This window comes from Oncorhynchus gorbuscha, unplaced genomic scaffold (genome assembly GCF_021184085.1).
Source record: "Oncorhynchus gorbuscha isolate QuinsamMale2020 ecotype Even-year unplaced genomic scaffold, OgorEven_v1.0 Un_scaffold_939, whole genome shotgun sequence".
NCBI classification, from domain to species: Eukaryota; Metazoa; Chordata; class Actinopteri; order Salmoniformes; family Salmonidae; genus Oncorhynchus; species Oncorhynchus gorbuscha.
Genome location: NW_025745691.1, coordinates 125,717 through 137,963, shown reverse-complemented (window position 1 = coordinate 137,963; position 12,247 = coordinate 125,717). Strand labels below are relative to the sequence as shown.

General features: G+C 42.0%; 1 protein-coding gene across 3 annotated transcripts in view; it reads left to right on the top strand.

The window, feature by feature from the left end:
- LOC124019437 (receptor-type tyrosine-protein phosphatase epsilon-like) overlaps window positions 1-12,247 on the top strand; it is a 59,061-nt gene that overhangs the window by 26,161 nt on the left and 20,653 nt on the right. For all 3 annotated transcript variants that reach the window (XM_046334781.1, XM_046334782.1, XM_046334783.1), the window contains exons 4-5: window positions 294-390; window positions 800-873. In XM_046334781.1, coding sequence (XP_046190737.1) covers window positions 294-390; window positions 800-873 — 171 coding nt within the window. The remainder of the gene's footprint in view (window positions 1-293; window positions 391-799; window positions 874-12,247) is intronic.

The window sequence follows — 12,247 nt, the reverse complement described above, 5'->3', positions numbered from 1 at the left end:
GCATCATTTTATTATTTACTTGTATTTGTAGTCAACTTCGTTAGAGATGTAACTATGGTTTTGGGAAACAACTCGGCTACTAAAGATGGTTCTAGCGATGAACGTAACGCTATGAAGGCTCTGGGAAACGAGGCCCAGGACAATCAGCATACATTAACTCGATCCTAAATGTAAACAATTGCACTGGGCATGTCTAACAATTAGCTATTTAAATGGCTGCATATAGATGTGAAAATATTGACAACACTTGTATGTGTAGTATACAAAATAATATATTTATCTTTGTTTCCCAGAAAACCCCACCCCCCAGGGTGCCCATGTACTTTCCTATATGCTGGTCGTCTCTCTTCTTCTCATCATCATCGTTCTCCCGACAGTATACTTCCTAAGGTAACAAACAACACTGGGTGGCTTCACCTCACCCCCATCATTTCCTTTATCATCAGCCCAGCCCACCCCCACTGTGTGTGTGGGTGGAAAGTGTTCCAACAACTGCTCTACCAGTAAAACAGAAAACAAATGCCTAGCTAGGTTATATTATACCATGCTCGCTCGGTCACTCACTCACTCACTCACTCACTCACTCACTCACTCACTCACTCACTGTCAACTCCTCTCTCAGAGGTGAGGATACTCTGTGCTTCTCATGAGAAAGAACAGCTTTCAGTACAGATGGTGGGTTTCTGTTTCTTCTGACTTGTTGAGCTGAAATATTCTCTTTCATCGGTTATGGTCGGATAACATTTTAGTTCTTTCCTCTTGTTTCCTTTTCCTCTTCTCTGTCACAATCTCTGGTTAGGTTTAGAAACCACAGGAAGGCTATTGTCACCTCAGTTGATAAGAAGATTCCAAATGGCTTCTTGGAAGATCAAGGTACGTCTCACAACTTCACTTTTCCTCATACAGTACATGTTATGTATAGGACTGTTGCGGTAACTATTACCACCACACCGGCAGTCATGAGTTGACCACAGTAAAATTCCACTTGACCGTCGACTCACAGTAATCTCCTCTTATGCACTCTCGCCATGCGTTAGTAGTACCCAACTCTCGAACGATCATCCGGTTCTCATGGCCTGGTACTCAGGGCTCAGGGTTGTATTGTCATCTGACATCAACGTGAAAGCAATTGAAAATCACATCATATACTTATCATCAAAAGAGTATGTGCTTTTAAAATTCTACTCACTGTGATGATCAATTTGAAGAAAGAAGTTCAACAACCGGTTGAAACTGATTGTAAAACATGGTTGATGTTTCAAAGCCTAACACAACAAAATGGACAGCGCTTTCGAAAGTGATTGATTGATTAATTCAAAACATCCATATGTGACATGTTTTTAGGAAAATAGGCATATGTCGCGGGTCACAACTTCACAGGAGAGCCGTTTAAACGTAAACTTTTTTATTTGTCAAAAATGTGTTTTTTGGCAGAAATGCCTTCTCGAACATGTGCACTTTCATGTGCCTTATTAACAAATTTGTATGCCATCTGTAATTACGAATTAAATTGTTAAATTACGAGCCTAGTTGGATTAGCCATAGAAAAAGCCAGCAACCTTCCCACTAGCTATGATTGGCTGAGATGATGAGTGGGCTGGACATGCCGAGAGAAGTTTGGATTGGTCTGCTATATAGCACGCTTCTGTCTATTTGAGATAGACAGGATTACCTAGACATACTGGCTAACGCTGCTTTTAAAAATGTATTGTGTATTAAAACTGCTTAAGTGTTGCTCTCTACTTTCTGGAGGACTGAGTTTTGAAATCAGTGGACTTCGAGTATGATAGCTAAGGAGATGGAGAAAACACATGTTTCCGAATTACATCTTCAAACTAAGGGCAACCATGGCATCCGACAGGAGACTCGTCCAACCATGAATGATGTATATGGGTAAGATAGTCTAGCTAGCCACTGTTGACTAACCCCATTCCGTACAAATGTGTGCAACCGCGGCATTCAAACGAGGCTGCAATGAAAACTAATGGGACTGTAGCAGCTGGCATCAAAATCTGGGGTGTGAACTACGTTTCTATTCAAGCATTGGTTGACATGGTAATGGTCCGGTAGTATTGGAGAAAACCCCTCTGACACCGTACGTTAAATTGTGACGTGTCATGACGTAACGTACAGCACGCGTAATGCAACTAATTCTGTGTCAACTGAATGCATACATTTTTTCCTTCATCACAGCAAGCCACCATGACTCTCAAAAGCCGCGACAGCCTCTGTTTACTTCTGAAGATAACTTTAGCACCGCCCTAAAAACCCAATCCAATTTCGACACAAACCTTCGAATAGCTATGCAATTACACATTATATATCTTATACATTATCTTTATAATGTTTTATTTACATTTTAGAGGTGATGTTGGACAGATCGGATGAAAAAGCTGTTTCCCCACATGGCTCATCTCCCCTTTCCCTGTCACAAAGTAGGTTTCGCTTCCCCACCCATCATTTTTTTTTAAAAGACCCAACGGAACTCATTGCCTTCAGTTATGCAGAGACGAGCAGCATGAAGGTCTCGTCATTGATTGTGCTGGAGAGGGGAGACATTGTGCTTTACAATGGTATTCATATTACAGTTGACCTGAAAATATTACATTTTTGGGCTCTAAAATAAGGTCAATTGTACTTTACAGTGCATTAGCTAACTATACATTTTCAGATATTACACGTTTTAAATTGACAACCATTTGCTTGGCTAGCTATAGCATTATGTTATAGCATTATAGCATTGTCAATCGCCATCACGGTTGACAACTCCATTGTGTCCTCCTCCCAGAGCGCTAAGAACCTTGGCGTGATCCTGGACAACACCCTGTCGTTCTCAACTAACATCAAGGTGGTGGCCCGTTCCTGTAGGTTCATGCTCTACAACATCCGCAGAGTACGACCCTGCCTCACACAGGAAGCGGCGCAGGTCCTAATCCAGGCACTTGTCATCTCCCGTCTGGATTACTGCAACTCGCTGTTGGCTGGGCTCCCTGCCTGTGCCATTAAACCCCTTCAACTCATCCAGAACGCCGCAGCCCGTCTGGTGTTCAACCTTCCCAAGTTCTCTCACGTCACCCCGCTCCTCCGCTCTCTCCACTGGCTTCCAGTTGAAGCTCGCATCCGCTACAAGACCATGGTGCTTGCCTACAGAGCTGTGAGGGGAACGGCACCTCAGTACCTCCAGGCTCTGATCAGGCCCTACACCCAAACAAGGGCACTGCGTTCATCCACCTCTGGCCTGCTCGCCTCCCTACCACTGAGGAAGTACAGTTCCCGCTCAGCCCAGTCAAAACGGTTCGCTGCTCTGGCCCCCCCAATGGTGGAACAAACTCCCTCACGACGCCAGGACAGCGGAGTCAATCACCACCTTCCGGAGACACCTGAAACCCCACCTCTTTAAGGAATACCTAGGATAGGATAAAGTAATCCTTCTCACCCCCCCCCCCCCCCCTTAATAGATTTAGATGCACTATTGTAAAGTAGCTGTTCCACTGGATGTCATAAGGTGAATGCACCAATTTGTAAGTCGCTCTGGATAAGAGCGTCTGCTAAATGACTTAAATGTAATGTAATGTAAATGTAACTGTTCCCAGAGCGGTAGCCTTTTGGGAAGTGCGTTTAAGATGACGTCAAAGTTGGGCCAACTTTTTCCATGACGAGAGATTTTGGGAGAATGCCTGCCCTGAGACTTCTGCTTTACATAGAGACAAAATTTAAACGGTTTTAGAAGCTTTAGAGTTTTCTATTCGATAATATTTTTTATATGCATATATTAGCAACTTTTGACAAAAATGTATCCTGTTTTATATGGGTACCCAATTCCTCCAGAAGAGGCAGTAAACAGGGCTAGGCTTAACAGGTTAACCAAAGACTCCACTATGCAAGTAACCATTTCGGGTGCGTTCGTAAATTGAGTCTCAATTTCAATTGTTGCTAGCAGCATAGTTACAGTCACCAACGCTCTGGATAACATGAAAACAGCCTCACCAGCTCTGCCAGGGTGAGTAAAATGGCCAGAGTGGGATGTTCTCTCATTATGTGTTTGGAATTAGTCAATGTTAGTCAGTTAGCTTGGGTGCTTGAGTGCCGTTGTGAAGTCAGAACGTTCGGATCAACCCTACTCATCGGCCAGAGCATCCGGTGTGCGCTCTGATCACGAAACGCTCTGAATTTACAAACGGACAATTTGACAGCACAGTTAGTCACCAATGCTCTGGATAACATACCGGCCTAACCATCTCTGCTAGGGCGAGTAATGTTCAGTGATCTCTTCTCTCTCACTTAAATGTCTGGAAGTAGCTAGCAAGTTAGCTTGGTTGCTTGACTGCTGTTGTTAGTACATTGGGATCAACCCTTAAAGAGATGGGTGGGGATAAAGCTTAATAGGGTGTGAACGATGCTGAATGGGTGTAGACAAAGGGCTCTCCAATAGTAGTACCGAAACATTCAAAGGCCATTTTCTCAAAAGTGAGTATACAAGTTTATAAACTTTCAAAGCAAAATGACTTTCCCATTGTTTATCCACTGTAGTGTATGATATACCATTGGGTAGAGAGCCTCTACTGTTATCCAATGTAAAAGACTACATTTCAAATGTTGCTGCATAAGACCGATTTTGAGCCGGTTGGCACCTATGCATATTAGAGCATATGCATTGGCCTATATATGCAAATATCACATTAACATAAGAATTCAGACACCTTAGTCATTACTCTGTTGAAGCACCTTTGGCAGTGATTACAGCCTCAAGGCTTCTTGTGTATGATGCTACTACATTGGCACACTTGTATTTGGAGAGTTTCACCCATTCTTCTCTACAAATCCTCTCAAGCTCTGTCAGGTTGAATGGGGAGCTTCGCTACACAGCTATTTTCAGGTCTCTCCAGAGATGTTCGATCGGGTTCAAGTCTGGGCTCAAGATGGGCCACTCAAGGACATTCAGATACTTGTCCCAAAGCCAGTCATGCATTGTCTTGGCTGTGTGCTATGAGTCATTGTCCTGTTGGAAGGTGAAACTTTGCCCCAGTCTGAGGTCCTGAGCACTCTGGAGCAGCTTTTCATCAAATATCTCTATGTACTTTGCGCCGTTCATCTTTCCCTCGATCCTGACTAGTCTCCCAGTGCTGCTGAAAAACACCCCCACAGCATGATGCTGCCTCCACCATGCTTTACCTTAGGGATGGTGCCAGGTTTCCTGGAGATATGACGCTTGGTATTCGAGCCAAAGAGTTCAATTTTGGTTTCATCAGACCAGAGAATCTGGTTTCGCATGGTCTGAAAGTCCTTTAGAGTCCATTAGAAGCCTGTAGACAAACTCCAAGCAGGCTGTCATGAGGAAAAAAATGCAGTTTAATCAATTTTTGAATAAGGCTGTAACGTGACAAAATGTGGAAAAAGTCAAAGGTCAAATACTTCCAGAATGCACTGTATATAGACAGGTGTGTGCCTTTCCAAATCAGGTCCAATCAATTGGATTTACCACAGGTGGACTCCAATCAAGTTGTAGAAACATCTCAAGGATGATCAATAAAAACAGGATGCACCTGAGCTCAATTTCGACTCTCATAGCTAAGGGTCTGAATATTTATGTACATTTTAATACATTTGCAAAAAAAAACTGTTCTTTGTAGATTGATGAGGGGAAAAAAATATTAAATCAATTTTAGAACAAGGCTGTAACGTAACAAAATGTGGAAAGGTCAAGGAGTCTGAATACAGTGCATTTGGAAAGAATATGTTCCAAAGGCACGCATCAGCGGCTTCTATGCTGGTGGCCTGGAGATGCTTAACGTGTTTGTTAATTAACGGCCAATTACCATGAGACCGGCAGGCTTTTGCATGACAATAACCGGCTGACATAATTTCATGACCGCCACAGCCCTAATTATGTATACAATATTTAATTTGAACCATTGAGTATGTGTTGTGGGATATGATATGGAAGCCTTAGGTTGTGTACATAGTTCTTCTTGAATTTCAATACTTATCTGTTGTCTAGATAAGTCGTCACAATCAAAACACAGTCAGGTCTATTCTGTAGCGATATCCTACTGAAGGCATATTCTGCTATTGAGATCTGTCAAGACGAATTAACACGTCTAAAATGGTAGAAAATTATAAAAAGATTCACTGTCTACCTTACCACATGCAGTTGAAGCAAAATTAATTGTAACTTTCTAACCTTGTAATTAATCATTATAATTTATTACATTTGTAAAGCACTTCATTGTACACACTCAAAGTGCATAAAATACAATATTAAAGAAACCAAATAGCAAATAATGAACACAACTAAACAGGTCAACTGACACAAAGAACACAGCTGATGCTACAAGGGACAACAAGTACACTAAGGAGCACAGCTCTCTTTCTCTTCTCTCTCTCTATTGTCATATTGTTTTATAATTTAATGTGTTTATTGTTTGTCTATCTTTTTTATGTATTTGTCCACGAGTTTATATATGTTTACAACAAGCAAGGGGAAGATATCAAAATTGGGGAATAGTAACATATTGTACGGAATACATTTGTAATGTGCTGAAGCCGTCTCTATAGTAATGCAAGGTCTCTTTCATGATCATGTGAAATGTCAATTGCTATGGAAATGCTGGGATGTGTTCTTCAATTATGTTAAAGGTAATTATGATGCAACTATGAATGTGATACGATATGGATTACAGTGAATAATATTAAGGCTATACGCACTGCATAACACACAGACACTCAAACATGCAAATTGGCAGAGTTATTATTTATTTGGACATAACACATTATAGTCTTACTCTTATAGAGACATTGAGTACAGTATATACATATGAGATGAGTATGTAAACAAAGTGGCATAGTTAAAATGGCTAGTGATACATGTATTACATAAAGATGCAGTAGATGATAGAGTACAGTATATACATATACATATGAGATGAATAATGTAGGGTATGTAAACATATTAGGTAGCATTGTTTAAAGTGGCTAGTAATATTTTACATCATTTCCCATCAATTCCCATTATTAAAGTGGCTGGAGTTGAGTCAGTGTGTTGGCAGCAGCCACTCAATGTTAGTGGTGGCTGTTTAACGGTCTGATGGCCTTGAGATAGAAGCTGTTTTTCAGTCTCTCGGTCCCAGCTTTGATGCACCTGTACTGACCTCTCCTTCTGGATGATAGCGGGGTGAACAGGCAGTGGCTCGGGTGGTTGTTGTCCTTGATGATCTTTATGGCCTTCCTGTAACATCAGATGGTGTAGGTGTCCTGGAGGGCAGGTAGTTTGCCCCCGCTGATGCGTTGTGCAGACCTCACTACCCTCTGGAGAGCCTTACGGTTGAGGACGGAGCAATTGCCGTACTAGGCGGTGATACAGCCCGCCAGGATGCTCTCGATTGTGCATCTGTAGAAGTTTGAGTGCTTTTGGTGACAAGCCAAATTTCTTCAGCCTCCTGAGGTTGAAGAGGCACTGCTGCGCCTTCTTCACGATGCTGTCTGTGTGGGTGGAGCAATTCAGTTTGTCTGTGATGTGTATGCCGAGGAACTTAACTTGCTACCCTCTCCACTACTGTTCCATCGATGTGGATAAGGGGGTGTTCCCTCTGCTTTTTCCTGAAGTCCACAATCATCTCGTTAGTTTTGTTGACGTTGAGTGTGAGGTTATTTTCCTGACACCACGCTCCGAGGGCCCTCACCTCCTCCCTGTAGGCCGTCTCGTCGTTGTTGGTAATCAAGCCTACCACTGTTGTGTCGTCCGCAAACTTGATGATTGATGATGACGCAGTCGTGGGTGAACAGGGAGTACAGGAGAGGGCTCAGAACGCACCCTTGTGGGGCCCCAGTGTTGAGGATCAGCGGGGTGGAGATGTTGTTGCCTACCCTCACCACCTGGGGCCGGCCTGTCAGGAAGTCCAGTACCCAGTTGCACAGGGCGGGGTCGAGACCCAGGGTCTCGAGCTTGGAGGGTACTATGGCGTTAAATGCCGAGCTGTAGTCGATGAACAGCATTCTCACATAGGTATTCCTCTTGTCCAGATGGGTTAGGGCAGTGTGCAGTGTGGTTGAGATTGCATCGTCTGTGGACCTATTTGGGCGGTAAGCAAATTGGAGTGGGTCTAGGGTGTCAGGTAGGGTGGAGGTGATATGGTCCTTGACTAGTCTCTCAAAGCACTTCATGATGACGGAAGTGAGGGCTAGTCGTTTAGCTCAGTTACCTTAGCTTTCTTTGGAACAGGAACAATGGTGGCCCTCTTGAAGCATGTGGGAACAGCAGACTGGGATTGATTGAATATGTCCAGCTGGTCTGCGCATGCTCTGAGGGCGCGGCTGGGGATGCCGTCTGGGCCTGCAGCCTTGCGAGGTTAACACGTTTCAATGTTTTACTCACCTCGGCTGCAGTGAAGGAGAGGCCGCAGGTTTTGGTTGCAGGCCGTGTCAGTGGCACTGTATTGTCCTCAAAGCGGGCAAAAAAGTTATTTAGTCTGCCTGGGAGCAAGACATCCTGGTCCGTGACGGGGCTGGTTTTTATTTTGTAATACGTGATTGACTGTAGACCCTGCCACATACCTCTTGTGTCTGAGCCGTTGAATTGAGATTCTACTTTGTCTCTATACTGACGCTTAGCTTGTTTGTCTTGCGGAGGGAATAGCTACACTGTTTGTATTCTGTCATATTTCCGGTCGCCTTGCCCTGATTAAAAGCAGTTGTTCGCACTTTCAGTTTCACGCGAATGCTTCCATCAATCCATGGTTTCTGGTTTGGGAATGTTTTAATAGTTGCTATGGGAAAGACATCTTCAATGCACGTTCTAATGAACTCTCACATCGACTCAGCGTATTCATCAATGTTGTTGTCTGACGCAATACGAAACATATCCCAGTCCACGTGATGGAAGCAGTCTTGGAGTGTGGAATCAGATTGATCGGACCAGCGTTGAACAGACCTCCGTGTGGGAGCTTCTTGTTTTAGTTTCTGTCTGTAGGCAGAGATCAACAAAATTGAGTCGTGGTCAGCTTTTCCGAAAGGAGGGCGGGGCAGGGCCTTATATGCGTCGCGGAAGTTAGAATAGCAGTATTCCAAGGTTTTGCCAGCCCTGGTTGCGCAATCGATATGCTGATAGAATTTGGGGAGCCTTGTTTTCAGATTAGCCTTGTTAAATTCCCCAGCTACAATGAATGCTGCCTCAGGATGTATGGATTCCAGTTTGCAAAGAGTCAAATAAAGTTTGTTCAGAGCCATCGATGTGATGTGTCTGCTTGGGGGGGAATATATACGGCTGTGATCATAATCGAAGAGAATTCCCTTGGTAGATAATGCGGTCGACATTTGATTGTGAGGAATGCTAAATCAGGTGAACAGAAGGACTTGAGTTCCTGTATGCTTTTGTGACCACACCACGTCTCGTTAGCCATAACGCATATGCCCCCGCAACTCTTCTTACCAGAAAGATGTTTGTTTCTGTCGGTGCGATGCGTGGAGAAACCAGCTGGCTGCACCGACTCTGATAGTGTCTCTCCAGTGAGCCATGTTTCCATGAAGCAAAGAACGTTAGTCTCTGATGTCCCTCTGGAATGCTACCCTTGCTCGGATTTCATCAACCTTGTTGTCAAAAGACTGGACATTGGCGAGAAGTATACTGGGGAGTGGTGCACGATGAGCCCGTCTCCGGAGTCTGACCAGAAGACCGCTACGTTTCCCTCTTTTACGAAGTGTTTTTTTGGGTCGCCGGCTGGGATCCATTCCGAACACTGGATCCGCTTCGCGAAAGTCATACTGATGGTGAGTTGACGCTGCTCTTATATTCAGTAGTTCTTCTCGACTGTATGTAACGAAACCTAAGATGACCTGGGGTACTAATGTAAGAAATAAAACGTTTAAAAAAAAACTGCATAGTTTCCTAGGAACGCGAAGCGAGGCGGCCATCTCTGTCAGCGCAGGAAGGAATTTCCTTCAACCCTTATGGTAAGGGGTGAAATACGTATAGCTAGTTACAATCGTAATGATTTGGCAGATTATTAAAAAAAGATCAGTCTTTACATGGCTATAAGAAAAGGAATATAACATGTACTGTTTACAGGAAACTCACTCTTCATCCTTAGATGAAGTTGCGTGGAAAAAGGATTGGGGTGGTGAGAGAATTTTCTGTCATGGACAAAGGAACTCAAAGGGTGTGATGATATTAATTAACAAACATTTAGATCTGAATGTCCAAATAATCAGGAATGATTCGTAAGGAAGGTGAATCCCTTTGAATATGAAAGTGGACAAAAAAGAGATTTGGCTCATTACTCTATATGGTCCAAATCCGGATGATCCACTCTTCTTCGAAAACATTTATACAAATTTATTGAACTTACACGCAACTATAACAGTGTTAAGTACCTCAATGAACCGTAAAGGTAATCACTCTACAAACTATCATCATTTAAGGAAATCACAAATATTATGGACACATTAGAAATAGTGGATATTTGGAGACTAATAAACCCTGACCTATTGAGGTCTACATGGAAGGAGACTTAATCAAGCTAGTCGTCTTGACTACTTTCTTGTCTCTTTCTCTCTTGCATCAAAGATTTAAAACGTTTTAATAGGAGACAGAATGCGATCGGATCATCATCTATTTGGCATTCACACAACTCTTATAGATTTTCCACGTGAACAGGGATATTGGAAATGTAATCAAAGTTTACTGGAGGACAATTTATTTTTAACTGGGACAAAATCATTTATAACTGAATTTTTCCAGTATAATATAGGTTCAGAAAATCCTCTTGTTTGGGATACCTTTTAAATGTAACTTCAGGGGTCATTCAATATTCATCAATAATAAAAGCAGTTTCTGGCTAAAGAAACAAGACTAACAAGGGAAATCCATGAACTAATAGTACAGGTACATAGCAATAAAAACAGAGATTCAAAATAAGTTAAGACTAAGAACTTGAGGAACTTATTCAAGAACGATATAATGTAATCTATTACAAAAATATAGCAAACTGGATGGAATGTGGAGAGCGATTAATAAAATGTATTCTTGAATCTCCAATACAGGAACGCTAACAAAAATAATTTGCAGAAACTCGTTACTGAAGACTGAGTCATCTATGATTCTCCAAATTATATTTTAAGAGGAAGCTAATTATTTTAGGTAGATGTTCTCTTTTCCGTCTCATCCTCTCCCACTGAATGAGGATTACGGTAAGGAATTCTTTCCAAATAATATAAAAAGTGGAAAATGAACAAATGTATTGAAAGATCAGTGTGAAGGCCAAATTACAGAGGAATAACCTTTTGAGGCTATAAAATCCTTTGTCTGGAAAAACCCCAGGGCTTGATGGCATACCAGTAGAGGTATATCAAGTAAATTTTTATATACTAAAAGCTGCATTGTTAGATTGCTTTAACTACTCCTAAAGAAATGGTAGTCTGTCAGGTAGGTCTGATTTCTCTATTATTAAAACAAGACCCAGATGGCATATAAAGACCCGGTCTATCTAAAAACAACTGGAGGCCACTTACACTTCAATGTCGTGATGCAAAAATACTATTAAATACATAGCACTCAGAATTAAAAGGGTTTTACAAGGTATTGTTCATCCTGATCAGACAGTTATTTTACATGGGCGATACATTGGAGATAATATACGACAACTACTAGAAATAATAGAACATCATGAAACATATGAAGCCAGGAATGGTATTTATAGCGGATTTTGAAATGGCATTTGATAAAGTAAGACTGAATTTTTTTTTTTAAATGCCTGGATTTTTTTTTCAATTTCGGTGATTCTCTTAGAAAATGGGTAAAAGTAATGTATAGCAACCCGAGGTGTAAAATAGTAAACAGCTACTTCTCAGAGTTTTGAATTGTCAAGAGGAGTTAAACAAGGGTGTCCGCTGTCACCATGTCGTTATGGCCATCGAAATGCTTGATATAAAAATCAGATCCAATAACAACATTAGAGGATTAGAAATCCAAGGCTTAAAAACGAAGGTGTCCATGTATGCCGATGACTCACGTTTTATGTTAAGTCCGCAAGTCTGCAATGTCTCGTTAACCTCTAGCGACGAGCAATCCCATGTCCGGGAGCATAAACATAATCAAGTGCATTACCATAACGCAACGTTTCCTATTCATGAAAATCTCAAATGAAATGAAATAAATATATTGAAACACAAGCTTAGCCTTTTGTTAACAACACTGTCATCTCAGATTTTCAAAATATGCATTACAGCCAACCCTAGACAAGCATTTGTGTAAGTT